The 22,594-nt window shown below is 41.2% G+C and overlaps 1 protein-coding gene across 2 annotated transcripts in view; it reads right to left on the bottom strand.

The window, feature by feature from the left end:
- Positions 1-19,767: 19,767 nt before the first annotated feature.
- Positions 19,768-22,594, bottom strand: part of LOC133484044 (chemokine-like protein TAFA-1) — a 176,880-nt gene continuing 174,053 nt past the window's right edge. For both annotated transcript variants that reach the window (XR_009790277.1, XM_061786105.1), the window contains one exon: positions 19,768-22,175. Coding sequence is in view for 1 of the 2 variants with exons in the window: in XM_061786105.1 (XP_061642089.1) it covers positions 22,158-22,175 (18 nt within the window). In the remaining variant the exon portion in view is untranslated. The remainder of the gene's footprint in view (positions 22,176-22,594) is intronic.

Raw genomic sequence — 22,594 nt, 5'->3', positions numbered from 1 at the left:
AGCTTCAACAATTAGTGTCCTCAGTTCGCTCGCTTGTTGTTAGAAGAAAAGGTGATGTAACACAGTGGTAAACTTGCCCCTGTTCCAGCTTTTTTTGGAATGTGTTGCAGGCATTAAATTCAAAATGAGTGAATATTTGCAAAACAATCAAATTTATTAGTGTGTCCATCAAATATCTTGTCTTTGTCATGTATTCATTTGAATATAGGTTCTAAAAGGATTTGCAAATCATTGTATTCTGTTTTTATCTATGTTTTACACAACATCTCAATTTCATTGGAATTGGGGTTTGTATACAATACTCTCTATATATTTTTATGATGATAACTTTGATAACAAGTGATGACTTTTATGGTAATGTTGGAGTTTTGCTGCTGTGATACAAGTCTGCTCACTTAACGCTGAAAAAGCAAAATGTATGCCCAGAGTTAAATCTTTGATACTAAGTCAACTGAGCTTTATGAAGTATGCCTGTACGTTGAGTGGTCATGCATCCTTGGACCAGGATGAAATAGGATCCATCCATCCATCCATCCATTTTCTGAGCCACTTCTCCCCACAAGGGTCACGGGAGTGCTGGAGCCTATCCCAGCTATCATCGGGCAGGAGGCAGGGTACACCCTGAACTGTTTGCCAGCCAATCGCAGGGCACATATAAACAAACAACCATTCGCACTCACGTTCACACCTACAGGCAATTTAGAGTCTTCAATTAACCTACCATGCATGTTTTTGGGATGTGGGAGGAAACCGGAGTGCCCGGAGAAAACCCACACAGGCACAGGGAGAACATGCAAACTCCACACAGGCAGGGCCGGGGATTGAACTGTGAGATAGATGCTCTAACCAGTCGGCCACCGTGCCGCCGGATGAAATAGGATGTGGGATATTTACAGATATTAGGATTTGTGGAAGAGTTTAATGCTCTTATCAACATTGTACACTGCAGTTCTTCTCCTTGTAGCCAAGAGTATCTATCCAGAGACTTCTTTAATCTGATCGCTTCATATGGATTTCAATTGGTTGTTTGTTCCTCAGGACCACCACTCTTCATGTTTTATTAATGTCATATGCTTTCGAGTTGGGCTCTCCTAACTGACTTAGCAAATCATTCTTTTCCTTGCCACAAATCAAATTAGCCCTGCCTGTGATTAATCATCAGTGGGGTCACCCTGTGAAAGGGGGCTGACACCTTATTAATTTCCTTAATTACATCTTCAGAATCGTCCTGTCTAATTATGCAGCCTTTGACTCCCAACTCTTTCAACCTGGCGACACAAATTATTTGTGCAACCGGGGGTGTTTAAATGGATTTCATTTAGTATCATCAAGTGTGATTAATGCAATAAACCCTTAGGTGGGCTTTCAGGTAAGCTTGTAAACGGATTGGATTTTAGATCCAGCGCAAGGTGATGCTTGAAGATGGTTTTAACCCTTATTAGGGTGCTCACTAAGATTTTTGGAGATTCAACATTCCAGCCTCAGAAATTAATTGTCGTAAATGCATGTTAGCTTAACATCGCCTTGCGATGTAAAAGCGAATTTGTTGTGTATATGTGCCTTGAGATTGACTGGCAATCAGTCCACGGGGTGTACTCCACCTCTCAAACAAAGTCAGCTCGGTCCAGCTCACCTGTAACCCTGAACAGTGGTTTTATGAAATTCCATATGATTAGGTGCATGGTTTCCATTTTTTCATCTCATGCCATTTATCCATTTGCTTCCATCACTTTGATCGAACCTTAGGGCAATCACCAACATTGAAAGACTCGTACCATAAGTACTGTATGTGTGGTCAAAGCAATTCTGCAAGTGCTCAATTTAAAAAGAGATTTCTTTGGGTGGGGCTGAGTGCACACACCCTACTTATGAATCATAGAAGAAGGCATGTGCACTTTAATCTATGACACAGTCTAGACATTCATTTACTAAGGTTTTCACATGGTGAGTGAGTTTAAATAGTTTTGCTTTGAGTGCTGAGAAAAATGCACTAGCGCTGATATGTGAAATGAGAGCAGTGGCATGGGACCTGTCCCCTTGCATGTGCCTGCAGCATGTTCTATAAAAGCATGACAATTTTTCACCTGGAGAACCTTTGAAATACATTTGTTTAAAATTCATTTAATATACAACACCAAGCATTTTTTCATGTGTACTACGTAGTGTTATCAGAAATGAATTTTATAATGAGATGCACGCCGTGAGGGGTATTTGTATTCATGCCGTAAACAGCTCAATATTAAGTCAGTCAGTCAAATTTGAAAGATACACTCTGACATTTACTGAAGTTGATGGTGTCATGTGCCACATTGTTACATACTGTATTATGGGCTATGTACATAGGACACACACTATGTGGAAAATTATTAAATTAAGTGTGACAAAAGACAATAGTCTTAAAGTATAAATGTGTTGTGGATTCATTAACGAAAGAAATGACTTCCAAAAGTACTGATAAGTGTTTTGACCTCAAGAATTATTCTTTTTTTTCTTACATAAGGATTTTAATAATGCGGCACGGTGACCAACTGGTTAGAGCGTCAGCCTCACAGTTCTGAGGACCGGGGTTCAATCCCCGGCCCCGCCTGTGTGGAGTTTGCATGTTCTCCCCGTGCCTGCGTGGGTTTTCTCCGGGCACTCCGGTTTCCTCCCACATCCCAAAAACATGCATTAATTGGAGACTCTAAATTGCCCGTAGGTGTGAATGTGAGTGCGAATGGTTGTACGTGCCCTGCGATTGGCTGGCAACCAGTTCAGGGTGTACCCCGCCTCCTGCCCGATGATAGCTGGGATAGGCTCCAGCACGCCTGCGACCCTCGTAAGGAGAAGCGGCTCAGAAAATGGATGGATGGATGGATTTTAATAATAAGTGCATGATGATCTATGAAAGTTGGAAATTTGAACTCAAAGAAACATTTTACACTTGACCCAAGGCCCTTGGCCAATGTTTATTAAATAATAATTCCATATCAATCCGGTTAATATAGAATTGTAGTTGAATTGTAAGCTGCAAATAAGAGCAATTACAAATAAGGTTAATTGTTGAGATGCATCTTCAGATGCAACAATGAAAAAATGCTGACTACTGGGATAACAAAACTCTGAACAGGCATTTTGTGGTCATATATTAGCATTTTGTTTGCATGTCACAACTATATTGTGGCCAAAATAAAATTCCCATGTCATTCCTGGAGCTCTATACATGTTATTGAATTTATGCAATGAATCACAATTGAGAAATTGATTTTAGAAGGGCGGCATGGTGGACGACTGGTTAGCATATCCGCCTCACAGTTCTGAGGACCTGGGTTGAAATCCGGCCTCATCTGTGTGGAGTATGCATGTACACCTCGTGCCTGCATGGGTTTCCTCCAGGTACTCCGGTTTCCTCCCACATCCCAAAAACATGCACAGTAGATTAATCGAAGGCTCTAAATTGTCCGTAGGTATGAATGTGAGTGTAAATGGTTGTTTGTTTTTATGTGCCCTGCGATTGGCTGGTGACTAGTTCAGGGCGCACAGTTAGTTGGGATAGGCTCCAGCATACCCGTGACAAGCGATACAGAAAATGGATGGATGGATGGATCTTAGAAGGTGGTCCACCTCACATTCTCCATCCATAGCATAGCATTACTTTTCTGCCCTCAATTATTTTGTAATTACATAGATTTTGTTTTTTACAGTGTAAAGTTAAACACGTTAATCAAGCACCCTTTGCAAGACATTAAATAAAATATCTTAACAATACATTCATAGCACTCCTGATCTTGACTGAATTTACCAAACCATTATCATTAAAGGGAAATGCATGAATGAAAATTGCTTCTTTAGAGTTAAAATTCAAAGTTAATTCACAACTGGCCAGATAATAAACTGTCCAATGATGACACAAGATGGAAAGGACGTGAAAAGGAATTGAACTATTTTGAAATACGAATTAAAATTGAGTCAAATTGGACTACTTTCTGATTTCCTTAGTCCTCTGTGAAAACAAACAAATTACCTTTGTGTTTTAAATTAAGCATAACAAGACATGCATTGGACTTTAGCTTTTGGAAAAGTGATCGGCATTATTGCCTATTTTCTGAAGTTTGGAATCAAACACTAACCCATTAATTCCCAAGGAATGCCCGGTCTGCCCAATTTGACATTCATGCTCAATTTTGTTTTTAAATCAGAAATTACTCACAAGTTACTCTTTACTTGAGTTCTTTTTTTTTCACTGAGTACTTTCCTATTCTTACTCAAGTAAATATTTGGAGGGCTACTTTTTACTTTTACTTGAGCCGTATTACTCTAAAGTAAGAGTAATCTTACTTGAGTACAATATTTGGCTACGCTATCCACCTCTGGCCATTGGCAAAGATATGGCAGTGCATCCGCCATATTGAATGTGTCAGTTCTGCCTGTAAACGTCTCGTCCCGCCAGATGCTGCGGCCGCTCGACATCCTCAGTCAGGCAGTCAGTCCTGCACTCCCGGAAATTGGCGCTCGGAATAACCAAACGGCACACTCCCAACAACGCTCTGAGTTTCTGAACGTTCCGGAGTGAAGAGAGGGTGCTTGGAGTGAATTTCCAAATGTACGCTCATAGAAAATGGAGCGTGCCCGCCCTCTCTGAACACAGCTAGTTCTTAGAGCACAGTGAGAGCGTCAGATTGAATTTCCGGAGGTACCCTCTATGACACATACTGTAGTGTATCCAAAGGCTAACTTTTGATTTGGAAGGTCTGGAGTGAGTCACACAGACATCTCCTTGCCGGTCGATTTTCACAATTACCAACTCACTCCGCATTATCCCTCCTAACGTTAACATGACCTATTAATTTGTGATTTATTGTCGACATTAACATATAAAAGCGTTACTCAATATACATGACATTTTCGGCCAACATTTGATCGGTCTGATTGTTGGTGTGTGAGCCATGGCATATGGTGCATTCAACGTAGCTTGGAAATGCGTTTTTTAGCATGTTAAAAAGGATTTGAATAGTTTTAATGGCTGTAAATTTGTGTTTGTGTGTATGATTTAGGAGTAGCAAAGGAATTCTGGTGAAACTTATGGAACTTTTATGTCTGACAAACATAAATCTCACTCATGAATGAGGCGCTCACGCGAGTATACGGAGAAACTTCCCACAGCCCCTGCCCTCTTAAATGCACGGTCTTTCTCTATTCAAACATGTATAACTTTATTAATTCTGTAATAAATTAAAACAATGTTGGGTTAGACTTTATTGATGAAAGGCACCATACAGGTTTATACACACTCGCGGATATGTTAAAAAAAATAATAAATGAGAAAGGTGCACCTTGGGCATTAAGGGCAAAAGGGCAGGTGCCCGGACACCTAAAGGAGGGTCCTCTGCACACCACTGGTGGGTACCAACCACAGACAAGCAGGCAGGTCCTTGAAGAATAAGTAGCGTGACAACATAGCACTGACGCCTGAAACAGATTGGCTCATTTTTCTGCCTTTTGCCTGTAATCGGCTGTAGACGAAGAAGAAGGCAGCGTCTGGTGGATAGGGATGCCATATTACCTCTGTGTACTCGCTCCAAAATAAAGTGAGTAAAAAGAAATGCGCAACTGGTTCTTGAGAATACTAAACCCACCACTAGTGAAAATGTCTACGGTATATGTACACCTCCATGCAGATCCAAAGTGTGTGAACAATTGTATTAAAAACAACAAAACTAGAGGTGGCAGACTATTGCACAGTATTGTATAATATGACAGCTCAAGCTTTATATCCAAAAATGGCTGCCATATAACTTAATGACTTTTAATTTGCGGTGCTTTGAAGAATATCTCAGCCATGCATCATAATAACTAACAAGAATTCGTCCGCCTGTCTAGTGGCCCCCGAGTGTGTCACGACAAATAAATAAATAGTGTTGATGGGTCGGGCAGAAGTATTTCACAGCCAATGTGGATCAATAGCCAACGTCTTGAGAAAAATACACCATTCTATTTGGGATAATAGCTTGAGGAAAAACAAGGTGAGGAAGGTAATACAAAACAGCAATGCTCTGGACAGTCATACCCCAGTCCTGTCGTGGGAATAACATCTAAATTGGTTTCTGCTCTGTGCTCATGTTGACATTAAATTCTCACAGTAGGGGTGGCTGCTCTTCCTATTGAGAAAAAGGAGTTTATCTGCCCTTCTGTGTGTTTCTGTGCTTGCTGCTACTCCTGATTGATTTGTTTCTCAAATGTAATTGTATATTAGCACCTGTGTAGCAGATTATGGTAATCCATATAAAATGTCAATTTGGCAGCTTTAGACAGATTCAACCCAGAACACCTGAGAGTGTTGGCACTGTGGAGTGGTCATGCATGTACTTATATTTTACCTGGCTTGATCAAGCAGTAGTGCTGAATCAATTTGAGACTGACTAGGCTTTCCAGTATGGCTTTATGAATTCTGTCTATCCTCGTGCCTTTAAAATAAAAACAGAGTTGCGTGTTCGAGGCTGGAATCGTTGAAAGGGGAGAACCTTACAGCTTTCTGTAGCCATGGACGCACAAATTCAACGAGAAGAGAGCTTTCATAGCCCAACTGTCTTAAAGTTACGCAGACAGTAGAATGGAGTTTTGGACCACTGTACTCCTTTCCATACTCTAACCAACCACCGGGCCATATGTGCGTGTGTATATATATATATATATATATATATATATATATATATATAGTGCCATGAAAAAAATATGGGCCCCCTGACACGATCCAAAGAAATTCCAGAACAGTCGAGAAACAAAGTAATTGACATCTATCAGTCTAGAAAGGGTTACAAAGTCATTTCGAAAGGTTTAGTATTCCAGCGAACCATAGGGAGAGCCATTCATCTCACATGGATAAAACATCAACAGTGGTGAACCTTACCAGGAGTGGCTGGTCTACAAAAATTACCCCAAGAGAAGAGCAATGACTCATCAAGGAGGCCACAAAGGAACTCAGGACAACTTCTAAAGAACTGCAGCCCTCCCTTGCCTCAGTAAAAGTTAGAGTTCATGACACAACAAATAACGAAGAGACTTGGCAAAATGGCATCCATGGCAGACTTCTAAGCCGAAAATCACTGCTGAGCAACAAGAACATAAAGGAATAATAATAAAAAAAAAACATCTTAATGATTCCCAAGACCTTTGGGAATCTTATCTGGACTGACGAGGTGGAAGTTGAGCTTTTTGGAAGGTGTGTGTCTCGTTATATCTGGCGTAAATGTAGCACAGCATTTTAGAAAAAGAACATCATACCAACAGTCAAACATGGTTGTAGTAGTGTGATGGTCTTGGGCTGGCCTGCTCCTGCAGGACCTGGACAACTTGCTGAGATTGATGGAACCATGAATTCTGCTCTTTCACAGAAAATCCTGAGGGAGAATGTTCAACCATCAGTTTGTGACCTCAATCTGAATTGCATTTAGTTTGGGCAGGAGGATAACGATCCAAAACACACCAGCTAGTCAACTTCTGAATGGCTTAAAAATAACAAAATGAAGGTTTTGAAGTGGCCTAGTCAATGTCCAGACTTGAATCTGACCGAAATGCAGTGAGTGGCATGACCTTAAAAAGGCCATTCAAAACCCTCCATTTTTGCTGAATTCAAACAATTCTGAAAGAAAGAGTGGGCCAAAATATCTCCACAGAGATGTGAAAGACGCATTGACAGTGATAGAAAACGCTCGATTTCAGTTACTAGATTTATGGGGCCATTACTTTTTCACACAGGGCGAGGTGAATTTGAATATATATATATATATATATATATTTTTTAGTTAGTTAGTTTTTACCTTAATAAATGAAATTACAAAAAAAAAAAAAAAAAAACATTTTAACTTCACTTGTGTTATATTTGTCTGATATTTACTGTTCTTTAGTGATCCTAAATATTAAAGTTTAATATGCACAAATATAAGAATCGGAGAAGGGGGCCAATACTTTTTCACGCCACTGTATATACACACGTTCGGGAGATGGGTCACATCGCCCCCATACCGCCTCTTCAGAGAAACGCCGTCCTCCCCTACCCCCCTCTGTTGATGATTAGAAACTTATGAGGTAACGAGCCTGACCTGTTGGCGATTCACTCCTGGAATTTCTGTCAGCACCCCCCCCGCGAAATAGATGTACTGTACTTCCAAGAACTGGTCTGACCCGGAAAAAAAGGTTGGGACCACTGTTCTTATGCTCTGCACATTACCTCCGTGAGTCGATGAGACTTCACCTGATATTGATGCTTTTCCTTTGGCAAAAGCCCAGTGGTATGAAAATAAACTGTTGAGTGCTTAGGCAAGGACATTTCTTTCTGTACATTGTCAAAACTTTCGACTTGACAATAAGTTCACTCTGCTTCGTGTGTGGGCTGGCGTGTTCTGTCTGCAGAAAGCTGCCCGAAGGTCAGCCTGCTGCTGTGGACTATTTTATGCAAGGGCTTCACGACTTATACAATGTCCTGACCTCCACACACAAAAAAAACATCTACCTCCTTTTTTATACTTCTAGTCTATATTTCAAACTATTCACTGTAAAATTCTAAGGAATAAGATGTTTTATGGGGTTGTAATGAAGATCGATAAAGGCATAAAAGGGCAGATGTTCACAGCAAATTTTGCAATGCATTGGAATTAGATTGAACTGTTATGGTCTGAAGTTTTAATCTCACTAGTTCATTTAAACTTTAATCACATTCACATCAACAAATTGTCAAGGCAGCCACATGGTTTTGCATTATTGTAAAAGCCAATACACTGGAACTTCCAAAGTCTAAACCAATCTTTTATTTTTGTTGACCGCCAAACTAATTCTGAAACCATTGTTTCCCTTGGGAAATAATATCAAGTGAATTAATTTATTCCAGAGTGAAACTGTTTCTGATAATTAGCTCTTCAGAAAATGCAAGTAACGTTTAAACATTACTTATCATACAAGTGTAGAGAAAAGTTCACCATTGCATAATAAAAGTAAAATAAAGTTAACCTACTCACTTTGAAGAACCTGAAACTCAATGGAGATGAAAGTGTTGTCAGAGCAATACTGTTAGTGGTGTTTTAGTACACTAGTCCCTCGTTTATGGCAGGGGTTACGTTCCAGAACCCCCTGCAATAAATGAACATCCACAAATGAGCGACAAATTAGCGACCATTGATGCATTTTATTATTTCAAAGAACTCCTCACCCAGCAACCCCCAACCAGGAAAACTCCTTCTGCACAGCAAAACTTCTTCCACACTCCCAGAAGCATATTTCGGAGTATGGCTTTCAATTTATCTTAAGCACCCAGCCCCTTTTGTACATTTGTATGATGTGCTTGTTGCGCTTTGAGATTTTACAGAATGAAAAGTGCATTATAAATAAAGTGCGTCATAGAAATATATGCATATATTTGTAGTAGTAGTAGTAGTAGTAGTAGTAGTAGTAGTAGTTGTTGTTGTAGTAGCAGTTGTATATATTTTAGTGGTCTGCATAACCGCAATACAAAATATTCATGTGAGGTGCAAGTATTCGTTTTGTCCACTTGAGATCACCATGTTCACATTCTACACTGTAGTATTTATGACTTTGAATGTGTGTGGCTTTAAAATGTGGGGTCTGCTCTGTCGATTGATGTAGGAGTCAGCGAATATAAGTGTAGAGTTAGTTGGCTGTTAATCGGCTAACCAGTTAGCCAGTTTAACTAGCCAACTAATCTTTCTCACTCCTAAAGTGAACCTCAATAACTTTATAACTTAATTTCCCCCACCACCAGATCTACTTTTCCCTTCACTGGCACTGTCTCAAAGTGCGTCATCACCACAGTCTCTCAACCTTCCCCTTAATCCAAGCAGAGACTCTTCCATCACATAACACAGCAGAGAATTTCCTTTGTTCATTCCGACCATTTCTTCAACTCCTAACACACTCACCATTGCTCTGGACTGGTGACACAAAGTATTTACAGCATCTACCCTTGCTGTCTCTTCTCCCTGTACCCTCACTCTTCCCCCGCTCTCATTCATGCACATACAGTATATTCTGTTTTACTTCAACTAATCTGCATTCCTCTCCTTTCCAGCACATGCCTCCACCTTTCTAATTTTTCCTCCTGCTTTAACTACAGATCACAATATCATATCAGTGACAAATCTGCGATGTGAAATGAGATACGTACGATTTAAAAATTTGCGATACAGTGAGACCACAAAAAAAGAAAGAATCGCAATATAGTGAGGGCTGACTGTACAGCTGGAATTCCGAAAGTATTTTTGTATATACAGTGGGTACGGAAAGTTTTCAGACCCCCTTAAATTTTTCACTGTTTGTTATATTGCAGCCATTTGTTAAAATCGTTTAAGTTCATTTTCTTCCTCATTAATGTACACGCAGCACCCCATATTGACAGAAAAAAAACAGAATAGTTGATATTTTTGCTGATTTATTCAAAAAGAAAAACTGACCCTTTATTTAGACCCTTTGCTGTGACACTCATATATTTAACTCGGGTACTGTCCATTTCTTCTGATCATCATTGAGATGGTTCAACACCTTCATTGGAGTCCAGCTGTGTTAGATTATACTGATTGGACTTGATGAGGCAAGCCACACACCTGTCTATATAAGACCTTACAGTTCACAGTGCATGTCAGAGCAAATTAATTCATGCGGTCGAAGGAACTACCTGAAGAGCTCAGAGACAGAACTGCGGCAAGGCAGATCTGGCCAAGGCTACAAAAAGATTTCTGCTGCACTTAAGGTTCCTAAGAGCACAGTGGCCTTCATAATCCTGAAATGTAAGGATGATCAGAACCCTTCCTAGAGCTGGCCGTCCAGTCAAACTGAGCAATTGGGGGAGAAGAGCCTTGGTGAGAAAAGTAAAGAAGAACCCAAAGATCACTGTGGCTGGGCTCCAGAGATGCAGTCGGGAGATGGGAGAAAGTTCTAGAAAGTCAATCATCACTGCAGCCCTCCACCAGTTGGGGCTTTATGACAGAGTGGCCCGACGGAAGCCTCTCCTCGGTGCAAGACGCATGAAAGCCCGCATGGAGCTTGCTAAAAAACACCTGAAGGACTCCAAGATGGTGAGAAATAAGATTCTCTGGTCTGATGAGGCCAAGATAGAAATTGTTGGCCTTAATTTTAAGTGGCATGTGTGGAGAAAACCAGGCACTGATCATCACCTGTCCAATACAGTCCCAACAATGAAGCATGGTGGTGGCAGCATCATGCTGTGGGTGTGGTTTTCAGCTGCAGGGACAGGCAGACTGGTTGCAATCGAAGAAAAGATGAATGTGGCTAAGTACAGGGATATCCTGGACGAAAACCTTCTCCAGAGTGCTCAGAACCTCAGATTGGGCCAAACCTTCACCTTCAAAAAAGACAATGACCCTAAGCACACATCTAAAATACCAAAGGAGCGGCTTCAGAACAACTCCGCGACTGTTTTTGAATGGCCCAGCCAGAGCCCTGACTTCAACCCAATGGAGCATCTCTGGAAAGAGATGAAAATGGCTGCCCACCAACGTTCACCATCCAACCTGACAGAACTGGAGAGGATCTGCAAGGAGGAATGGCAGACGATCCCCAAATGCAAGTGTGAAAAACTTGTTGCATCATTCCCAAAAAGACTCATGGCTGTATTAGCTCAAAAGGGGGCTTCTCCTAAATACTGAGCAAATGTTCTCAATACATATGGCTGTGTGATATTTCAGTTTTTCCTTTTTAATAAATCTGCAAAAATTCCAACAATTCCATTTTTTTCTGTCAATATGGGGTGCTGTGTATATATTAATGTGAACAAAAATGAACTTAAATGATTTTAGCAAATGGCTGCAATATAACAAAGAGTGAAAAATTTAAGGGGGTCTGAATACTTTCCGTACCCACTGTATGTCGGCTTGCAGCATGAAAGGCCTTAATCTTGACCCATCAAAGGCAGGAGAACTTATCTGAAGTTAAAGGTGGCAGAAGGCACGCTGACCAAGAAATAACAAGGACACCGATGAGCACTGGTGCAGCAGCAGAGATGTCAAAAGTACAGGCATTCAGTACTTAAGTAAAAATACTAATACTTGTGCGAATACCAACACTGATAAAAGTAGAACTACAGAATAAACTCACATACTACTACTGCGGAGAGCAAAAACGTCAATGTGTGAAGTTGCAATATCATCAATTTAAATCAGTGGTTCTTAACCTGGGTTTGATCGAACCCCAGGGGTTCGGTGAGGCAGTCGCTGGGGTTCAACGGAGGATTCGACACACACTGTGTGCGCGTGCATGCATGTATCCGTAAAAGCCTTTTTACACTGCATTTTGAATGCCGTGTTCATGCCGTTCAAAACGCAACGCTGCGTCGAGATGGGCGTTTACCATTGCGGCGCTGCGCCTCGAGTTGAAATGCTTTGTTCTTTTTTTAAACTATCTTTATGTAACATTTCAACGATACACCTGAGTTGATAGCATTGCTGTGGCGCCAGAAAGCGCATCCGATAATAAAAAAAAGCCCAAAAAAATCTACTCTTACCAATTAACCCTTTTCGAGGATTGTTGAAATAACATAAAGAAAAGCAACAGATTTTGTTGTGAATTTTCACAAAGCCCATTCCTCTGATATAAGTGTGGCACTTAGGGGAATGGCAACAGCAAAATTCATTTTCACTTACATTACATTTTCATTGATTTGCATTTTAATTTTTTTTTTATGTGAAATTTATGTTTTGTTGGTTTTGTTCTTTTAACACAATGATTTCGTGTGCAACTGATGGGTGGTCCATTTTGTGCATGACCTGGATGACTGAGAATCCACACAGACAATAAAATATATACCTGTTTTGAATCTGAAAGAAACCATATTTTAGTTTTCAAATTAAGATAGGTTCCGTGAACTCCAGATGAAACTTACTGGGTTCCCTACCTCCAACTAGGTTAAGAACCACTGATTTAAATAGAGCCCCGCTTAGACTCTTCATGAGCACCTGGAGAATTTATTAAGTTATATACAACAAATAGACTTTTAAAAAAAGCTAAATAAAATAGTTGTCAGAGACACAAGGACAAAAACTGAAGCCTAAATCAATGGAGGTAAATTCAGCAGGAAAAGACAGGGAAATACGACGGAAGTCTACAGAATTATTTGGCAGAGCGGTGAATCTGAGCCGGGCCATTCTGGACAAGTCGATGAGTGGGAATAGGAATTAGGTGTGCACAGCTGCAGGTCAGCTATAGCCCCTGCCGTACACGAATATCGCAGGAAGAGAGATAAAGGTTTATGTTTACTGTATCTACTGTATTTAAGTTAGGCAAGGAGGCCTTCTTCTGTCTCAGGTAGTTTTGTTTCTGCTTCTGTAGTCATCAACACACCTTTTCCTCTTTGCTACAACTGGCAAACTTCTCATGTGGCATCACGGATAATATAAAAAAAACTGTAGAAAAAGCAAAACACACTTCTGGAATTAATCATCAGTTGTTTGTACTCTAAATTGCTGGACTTTAGCTTAGTTTGACTTCCATTGTACTTTCTCTTCAGGAATAAAACTGAGCATTGGGCAAATCAAGCCTCCAGCATGGTGGAGGAAAGTTAAGTTCTGGTGTGTGTGTGTGGGTATATTCAAAGAAAATCTTTTTTGATGATGATATACAATGTTGATTTTCCTCTTTAATATGAATGAATTTCAGATAAGGAAAAAAATAATCCGATTTGACATTCTCAAATCCATCACTCCTCTGTACCAGCAACTAGGTAACCTGGTTTCATTGCCTCAAGGAGCGCCATCTGCTCAAAAGCATCCACATCAATTAATGTATCGGCCATTATCATTTTGTCATTCCTCTGCTTACAATACTTCAGAAGATGCATAACACAGTATGACAATATACAGTCATCGGTAAACATCCATCTTGAAAAATGCAAATGTTGCAGCAACACGATAGTTAAGCTCTAATGAGATGTATTAGGGACATTAGAAAAGGGTTAGTAGAATCTTGAAGATTGCTATTAAATCATTGCATCCATTGCTGTGGTTGTCATAGTAATGATGATTACTGCTGTAATACCAAGTGGCATTAATGCCACAGTGCTTCAACCCAGAATAAGATGGACCTTGTCATCTATCAGTAATACCTGCAATAATGTATGATTATTACGTATGAATCACTAATAGTGTAGTTGTACATTCGCCTGACTTTGGTGTGTGCAGCGTGGGTTCAATTCCCACTCAGTGACGGTGTGAATGTGAATGCGAATGGTTGTATCTGTTTATATGTGCCCTGTGACTGACTGGTGACCAGTTCAGGGTGTAGTCCGCTTATCGCACTAAGTCAGCTGTGACCCAGCCCCCGTGACCCTGAACAGGATGAGCGGTACTGAGAATGGATGGATGGATATTGAGTATCTGAGACGAGCTTTGTCGATGTTAAAACCTCAGGCAATACACACATCAAACAAATGGTCAGTCCCACTAAAACACAACGAGAAACAAGGCACAGAAACAGTTCTATTTTGACATAGTTTTTACTGTCATGAACTGCTCTGCAGTACCATTATTGGAGCCTGGAGGGCACTTTGCGCCCTCTCACCCTCTCTCTTCCCTCCCCTTTCTCTTTCAGGAACTGTCTCTAATCAGCCCTCGTCACCACTTACTTATAAGCCTGCATGTTCCTGGAAATCCTTGCCAAAGTATTGCAGCTTATTCCAGCGGTACCACGGCCCACATACCTCACGGAAGCCACACTGTTCCTTGTTCCCCTTTTCGATTCCTGTGTCTCTCCTCGTTTCCAGTATTCCCTTAAGTTCCTTATCCACGTCATTCCCGCCGCCAAGCCAGCTGCCTGTCGTCCCCACTGCCTGCCACCTGTCCACGCCTGCCACCTGTCCACGCCACTGCCTGCCAAGGCAGGACCATTACCTTCCTAAATAAACTGTTCATCACAATTTATCTGCCTCCGCCTGCTCTTGGGTCCAGCTCCTCTCCATACGTGGCATTTACAGGGTTAAGGCATACTATTTAGATTTTTGAATAAGATTAAACATCTTTTCTTTTTTTTGCAGGAATCTGTTTGTTCTCCTAACTGCTTATGAGTTAAGGCTTGTCGTTGTACTCAAAGTGAGAGTTTGAAAATGATCTGAGCAAGGGGCACAGAAGTAAGTGGATTGAAATTAGATCTTGTTTTTAGACATCAGACTTCAGAGCTTAGTAGCTTAAGATAAAAATTAATAGCTGTTTAAGGGTGCTTACACAATGCACTTTGTTTTTGCGGCACCCACGGCGGTTTGAGGCACAGGACGGTGCAGGGACAGCGGCGGCACGGCGCAAGCTTGCCTATATTTGTCGCCGTTTAGAAAACGACTCAACAGGAAGTAGCCTGGTGCCTTTTCCCGCTGGTTTGTATGTCAAGTAGGCCACAGCGTTGCAATATGTATTTGTCACCATGTCTTTTTCAGCCTGAAATCCCTCCGCCACCATGTCTCCATTTGGATGCACGGAGATTTCATTACAGAATTAACCATTCGCGCCAGGTGCACACACAATGAATGGGTTGGTTGACACCACACTGCACTGTGCCAAGTGCAGTGTGAAAGGTCCTTTAAAGGTCAGATGACAAAGATGTTATAGGGTCACTTAAAATTCATATTTGCATTGTTTATATGTTATGTAATACATGCACATAACTTCTAGCAAGTTTTCAGCCATAGTTTTTGACGCATATTGAGTCCTCCCCGAACATACCCGAAGCTCAAGACACCGGGGTGTGGTTACGCTATCCACCGCAAGGGCTATCAGAAGTGACGTTGCAATTGACAAGCACAGCGCGCTACACACTATACGCAATGGCGAGCAACGTGTTGGAATATGTGGAGGAGGAGGATGTCAACATACAGGAGCACCCAACTGAACTTGGCATCGTCAAAGCGTACATGTGTGAGCCGATGAGGAGGTCGGAACAATGATGACGACGAGCAGCCAAGTAGCAGCTGTACAACAGAAAAAGAGAGTGGCCACTGGCTCGATGTGACGGCATGTCAAAAGCATGTCTTTTTATACACTCATGGCTTGAAATAATGCCACCCCAGGGGTGCCAATATTTTTTAGTACGACTATACGTATAATATTTTCATATGTATTTCAGTGACACGGCACAAGCTTTTACATAGCATGCAGTATTCCTATATATTGTGTGCCCCTCGGTCAAGTTCCAGTATAACACGCCGCACACAAAGTCTTTGCCGTGTGTCTGTAGGCTTGTCATACAGGCAAAAGTACAGACATCAGTACTGAAAACTACTGCGTGGGTCTTTTTTTTCCTACTCCCCAGTTTATAGTAACAATAATAAAGTCGTAGGTATATACAAGGAAATACTCACCTCTTGTTTGCACTGCTTCGCTGGTGTATCGTGGCGCCTTTGAGATTTAGCTCTCTTGCTGGTGGTGGAGGTCCCGATGGCCGTAGGAAAAATAGTTGGCACTGCAACTGATTTCAGCTTCTAGCTGTGTATCCAATGCTTTCTGCTAAGTCTTTCTCAAAACACGGCGGTTCGATGTTATCAGCACAGAGTTTGGAATGCTTGCTAGGCAACCATAGCTGACCACGTTTCTTCCCCTCTCGATTGACTTTTACTATCCACTGGTCACGTATTCCTTCTTCACTCGGAAAGCAAAAAAAACAAAAAACTGCCGCTGCCTGAACCATTTGTACAACCAAATGCCACACAATAAACCATCGTGGCAACGTTAAATCATACGACAACAAATATACCAGGACAAGAACAACAGCATGGAACAATAGCACACAACGCCGAATGAACAGGATGTTTGGCTTGTGTGACGTCACGGCGCCGGAAAGAGACGAAGAACGGAAGAGACGTGATACAAAAAGCAGAAGGCGCATTCTGCATCATATCGATTTAACTGCTGTATATCTGCCATATAATCAATTCGAAATAGCAGATGTGGTTTGTAAAGGGGTTCTAGAATTATCAAGAACAATTTTAAAATCTGTGTCCTCCGACCTTTAGGGGGTTGAAGTGTAACAACGTATAATGAAGACTGAGTACATTAATTTTATATGCTTAGTGGTTTTATTGCAGTGACTCCATTCTCGCATCATGTGAGCCCTAGTACACTGCAAAAAAATAAACAAAGAGAACATAACAGACCTCGATGAATGAAAGTTTCCAGTTGAAAATCATTACTGATTATCCATCCATCCATTTTCTGAGCCGCTTCTCCTCACTAGGGTCACGGGCGTGCTGTAGCCTATCCCAACTGTCATCGGGCAGGAGGCGGGGTACACCCTGAACTGGTTGCCAGCCAATCGCAGGGCACATACAAACAAACAACCAGTCGCACTCACAGTCACACCTACGGGCAATTTAGAGTCTCCAATTAATGCATGTTTTGGGGATGTGGGAGGAAACCGGAGTGCCCGGAGAAAACCCACGCAGGCACGGGGAGAAAATGCAAACTACACACAGGCGGGACCGGGGATTGAACCCGGGTCCTCAGAACTATGAGGCTGACGCCCTAACCAGTCGGTCACCGTGCCGCCCATTACTGATTACATACATACAATTTGTTGGGAACAACATGCAATCAGCTATCCATCCATTTTCTGTACTGCTTATCCTCACTAGGGTCGCGGGCGTGCTGGAGCCTATCCCAGCTACCGTATCTTTGGCGAGAGGCGGGTTACACCCTAGACTGGTCGCCAGCCAATCGCAGGGCACATATAAACAAACAACCATTCACACTCACATTCACACCTACGGGCAATTTAGAGTCTTCAATCAACCCACCACACATTTTTGGATGTGGTAGGAAAGCGGAGTACCCGGAGAAAACCCATGCAGGCACAGGGTGAACATGCAAACTCCACACAGGCAGGGCCAGGATTTCAACCCCGGTCCTCAGAACTGTGAGGCAGCAGTGCTAACCAGTCGGTCAGCGTGCCGACAAACAACCAACTATTGAATACCAAATAAGTGACCCATTGAGAATTTGATTCAGAATCATATTGAAGTGCGTAAATTAGACCTGAATTGGCCTGTTCTATCTTTTGTGAATTTCTTCAAGATAACAATGTGGCTCAGTAGTGTGCATGGCCTCCACATGTCCCTCTGTAAAACATTTAGACTTCCTCCTGGTGAGATATCGGACCCAGACAGATCAGGGCAATCTGAATATTGTGTGGTGTGATGTGGTCGCCTTAGATGTAGCGAGATATTGTGTCCCAAAACAGGATCGGGTGGGTCCGCCAGTCGCATCAACTCCTTTGTCACCCAGGAACTGCTGACACATTCAAGCGACATGAGTGAGGGTTTTGTAATGTACTGGATGGGACCTCGGTCTCTCTACACCACTGTGCGGTCTAACAATGGGCCTGAGACTCTCGGCCTCTCCTACGGTACATTCCTGTCTCTTGATGTCTCTTTCACAGTTTTGCTATTGTGCTTGGAGACACACCAAACCTGATCAATGCACATGGATTTGCCTACTTTGCGTAGATTCATGGCTTGAGAAACGGCAGATACTGCCTCAGGGGCATGGGGAAATACATAAACAGCCAGGAATCATACAAAAAGGATCCTCATCTTGTCTATATGAGGTGGATATTGTCCATGGGCACCAAGTGTAATACCATTCCTTATGTTAAGTTATCCCTTTTGCACAAAACAAGGTGAAACTAATTAAAAATAAATGTTGCTTCCATATTCATGGAATGGTTGATATCCTGGATGTATGTCTGAGTTACATTGTGATGATCATGCTTTCACTTTATTTTACCGAGCAGTGTATTTAATTGCATTAATTAATGCATTTGATGTAATTGTCAGCTTCACATGGTCATTATTCATTTTAGAGAATCAGTTAACTTAAATGACATTGTGAAAAGGAAACTACACTTCCACTTAGGTTTGGATGTTCATGAGTTTGTAAACTGTTTATTCATGTTTTCTCTGCTAGTGAACAAAAATTGCTTCAAACAGAAATACTTTGATATCGTCCATTTTCTAATCTCACTATTTTTGTAAAAGCAGCTGTTATTTTCCATCAAGTGTCAACCAATCATTTGGTTGTGTGGAGACACTCTTTAATTGGGGATGGCTGAAATCTCAAAAGGCTTCTGGTTTCCAAGTTTTTCATTTTGTGTTGTGAAATAAGGAGCTAAAACATGGTGGAGTAGTGAAGCGCAGCCATTCTTTGCCTTTCATTGCAGTACTTGTTACCAAGCACAGATTTGGAAATCATTTGTCTTAAAGGTTACTGCATTGATGTTTGATGGGCATGAGACATTACATCACAAGAGTGAGTTATATTGCACACGAGCCAGATTGTGTATCTGATTTTTTCATTTTTTTAGATTTGGAGAGTTGGCCCGGAACTAGTCTCAAAGAAAGTTTAAGGCGTTAGTGAGTGCAGCGTGACTTGTCAAGACCACCACTTCTGGCTATTACAATGGTGGCAATCAGTTTAAACACAAGACTGTTATTAATTTCCATCCATTATCTGTTCCGCTTATCGTCATTATAGTCACAGGTATTAATTTACATGTCAAAAAGGTTTCCAGTAATAATGTAAATTGCTAATATTGAAAGCACATTAGCAGTCATTTATAGAAATGGCCAGTAAATATTCTTTGTAAAGGCACCATTCACAATGACATATGACCATAATAACTAGAATTATAGAGCACAACATTGCAAATAGAATGCTTGCCAAAATTACAGTTATGTGAAATAGTTAATATGAACAAGATAATAACGTCCAGACAAGAAGTGCAGTCAAACGGTAGAGGAAGCAGTAAAACTTCAAACATTTAATATCTGCATGGGACATTCATTCATTTGAGATGCCCTTGGAAGTTAGGCACATACAATATGTAGCAACACAGTTTGGGATTTACGAGCTAAAAGGGTTACCCTCCTTGCTGTCAGTCGTTGATTAGCCATCCAGAGAGATGAGGACACAGCTGCCTCTCCGTCTCCCCAGGAGGTCATTGGGCTTGGATGGATGCCTCTCTTTCGAGATTGCACTTAACCGTCGACGGAGGAGGACCATGTATTGTTATCTATTTATGCTGCATTCCTGTCTACACTGCCTAAAATGGAGCAGGGCCTCCCTACACAGCAAGACTCCATCTTTTGTGCACTGAGCTAAAAACTGTAGAAAGGAAAACATGAAAAAAAAACACCCTTTCCACCTCAAATCAGAAATTCGCTTCAAAATTGTACAGGGGGAGGGGAATTCCTTGATTTTCTACACAGGCACAAGATAAATGCATAATCGTCACAAGACGCTGGCGAAATGGCCGCCAAATTAATCTTTTTATATGTGACTACAAAAAGTAAACAGGTCATCATTGTGAAAAAAAGCTCTTAATCTGCTAAATTTTGAATATTCCCTCATAACTTGTCACGTTTGTCCTTTATCTCATAATAGTTTAGTGAGGTTCTGCGCGCCATGAAACTACACATTCTGCAATGATGAATGTATAGAAGCACAGCCTCTGGGAGAAATACCTCTCAAATGAGCAGAGAAGGGATTGATATTGAAATCATCTTGCAGTTGGCTTGGCATGATATTGGAAATCTTTCTTCTAAATTGCCTGAATGAATTGAAATGTGCTATTCTGATAAATCCAGCCTACTAGCAGGGGAATAATATAAATCAAGCATCTCTGTATTGTTTGTGTGTTTACTACATGTTCGTTTGCCTGGAAGCCGCAGTTCATATTCGGCATGTGTTGTTGATTGTTTATTCACTCAAGCAAAACGTCTCTTCACAATGTTAAAAGATCAGATAAAAGACAAGATATTACAACACATCAAGTAGCCATTTTCCTCACATATCAGTCACCATAAGAAGGGAACTACAGACTCCAAATCAGTAAAGAAAATTACTTTTTATTTCTCAAGAGGCTCTCCTGTAATGTACTTGTTTCTCTACTAGGGGATAACAGTATTTCTCGCTGTAGTTATCAATACCAGCTCTCTGTGTTTTGGAATATTTCACCTGAATTGTCACGGTCTGGTGTGTGAAAATACATCTACACAGCAAACGTTCACAGATTACTTATGACCACTTTCAGCAGCAAGAGACACATTAATGATCCAATTACCTGCAGTTGTTGTTTTATTTTTTGCAATGGTTGCCAATCTGAGTTGAAACTTCAGACAATGTTGATTAGTGAGGCAGTCCTATACAGTGTTTTCCTCATCTTTACCAGCATGTTCTGGCCTGACCAACACTGCAAAATGACCAGTGACAGATAGTTATTTTTACAGTTATCTTTGTACCTTTTCCATTACAAGTGAAGCGTTCCTGTACACGTCAATGCACGGCTCTCCACAAGTATGAATTCCACTTTTACTCCAAAGAGAAAAAAAACAATGTGTGGGGTTAAACTCCTAATCGAGTCTTCAATATACCTTTCAGTTTGTTCGATCTGCTGTCTTAAATGTCTTTTATTCATATAATTATGTATATACACACACACGTGTTCTTACATACAAATAAAACTAGCGCTGTAGAATGTACATTTCTTTAAGGTCAAGAAGTCAAATCAAATGTTCATTATCGACCACAAAGGTGAGACCATAAGGGCAGACCTTCAAGTCATAAAAAAAGAAAACCTTGATGAACTCCTTATAGGCTGCTCATTTTTTCTCATTCCTAGGTAGTCCCGACAAAGCCATCTTGTAAGCAAGTAAAACACAAAGGCAGCTATCCACGCAAGACAGAATAGGAAATCAGGGTACTTTTCCGTCTTTGTGCTCTTCGTTCCATGCTCAAGTCCGCATGAGCTTCTCAATGTCTTTACCTTTTAGACAGGCGGGGTGAAAGTCTTCATATAATGTTCAAACAACCTCATAATGACCCCGACTGAGCTGCTTCAGTTTTTGAGAGACACACAGAGTGAGAAAGAACTGGGAGAGAGTTGGTGGCAAGCTGGCCACAGCTGTGTGGATGAAGAGATTCATCAACATGGGGCTCCTTGATCAAACAGGGGATTAGCGCGGTTTGAAATCCTTGGCACCACATGAGCAAAGCTGTTTTATCTAGGTGGATATCCTTTCTGTGGTCCCAGGTAATCCAGTCACCAGCCTTGGATGTAATAGGTTTACACTATTCGTCAGGAAGAAAAAGGGTGGCGCAAAGTCCTGCGATGGGAGCTCGTTGTTAGGTCCTGGGATGAATCTGTAACAAAGCAGAAGAAAAGAGAAACAGAAAAAACACACTTGCTTATATAGAACAAAAATTGACAAAAGTGTACACGGATTAGACCATGAGGAATTGCTCGATTCGTTGAGTCTCACAAACAACGGGAGTCTTTTGAACTGTTTAGTGCTTTGCAGAGCACTGTCTCACCTCTTGAATCCTGCTGGTTACTAAAAACAGAAAGCTTAGACAAAAGGAAACAATGCAGGAAACTGGAGGAAAATGCACAGCTGCTTCTTTTGAGAGGTACGAGGTGATGTCTTCTCTCAGAAACATTATGCCTGGATCAGACTACCAGACAAATTGGGTCTTTCCCGATTGTCAGACTACTGGCATAAAATCTTGCCGTATCTCGGTCAGACAGTGGTAACACTACATGACATGTAGAGACCACCGCA

This window comes from Phyllopteryx taeniolatus, chromosome 9 (genome assembly GCF_024500385.1).
Source record: "Phyllopteryx taeniolatus isolate TA_2022b chromosome 9, UOR_Ptae_1.2, whole genome shotgun sequence".
Taxonomy (NCBI): Eukaryota; Metazoa; Chordata; class Actinopteri; order Syngnathiformes; family Syngnathidae; genus Phyllopteryx; species Phyllopteryx taeniolatus.
This window is presented reverse-complemented; position numbering and strand designations above follow the sequence as displayed.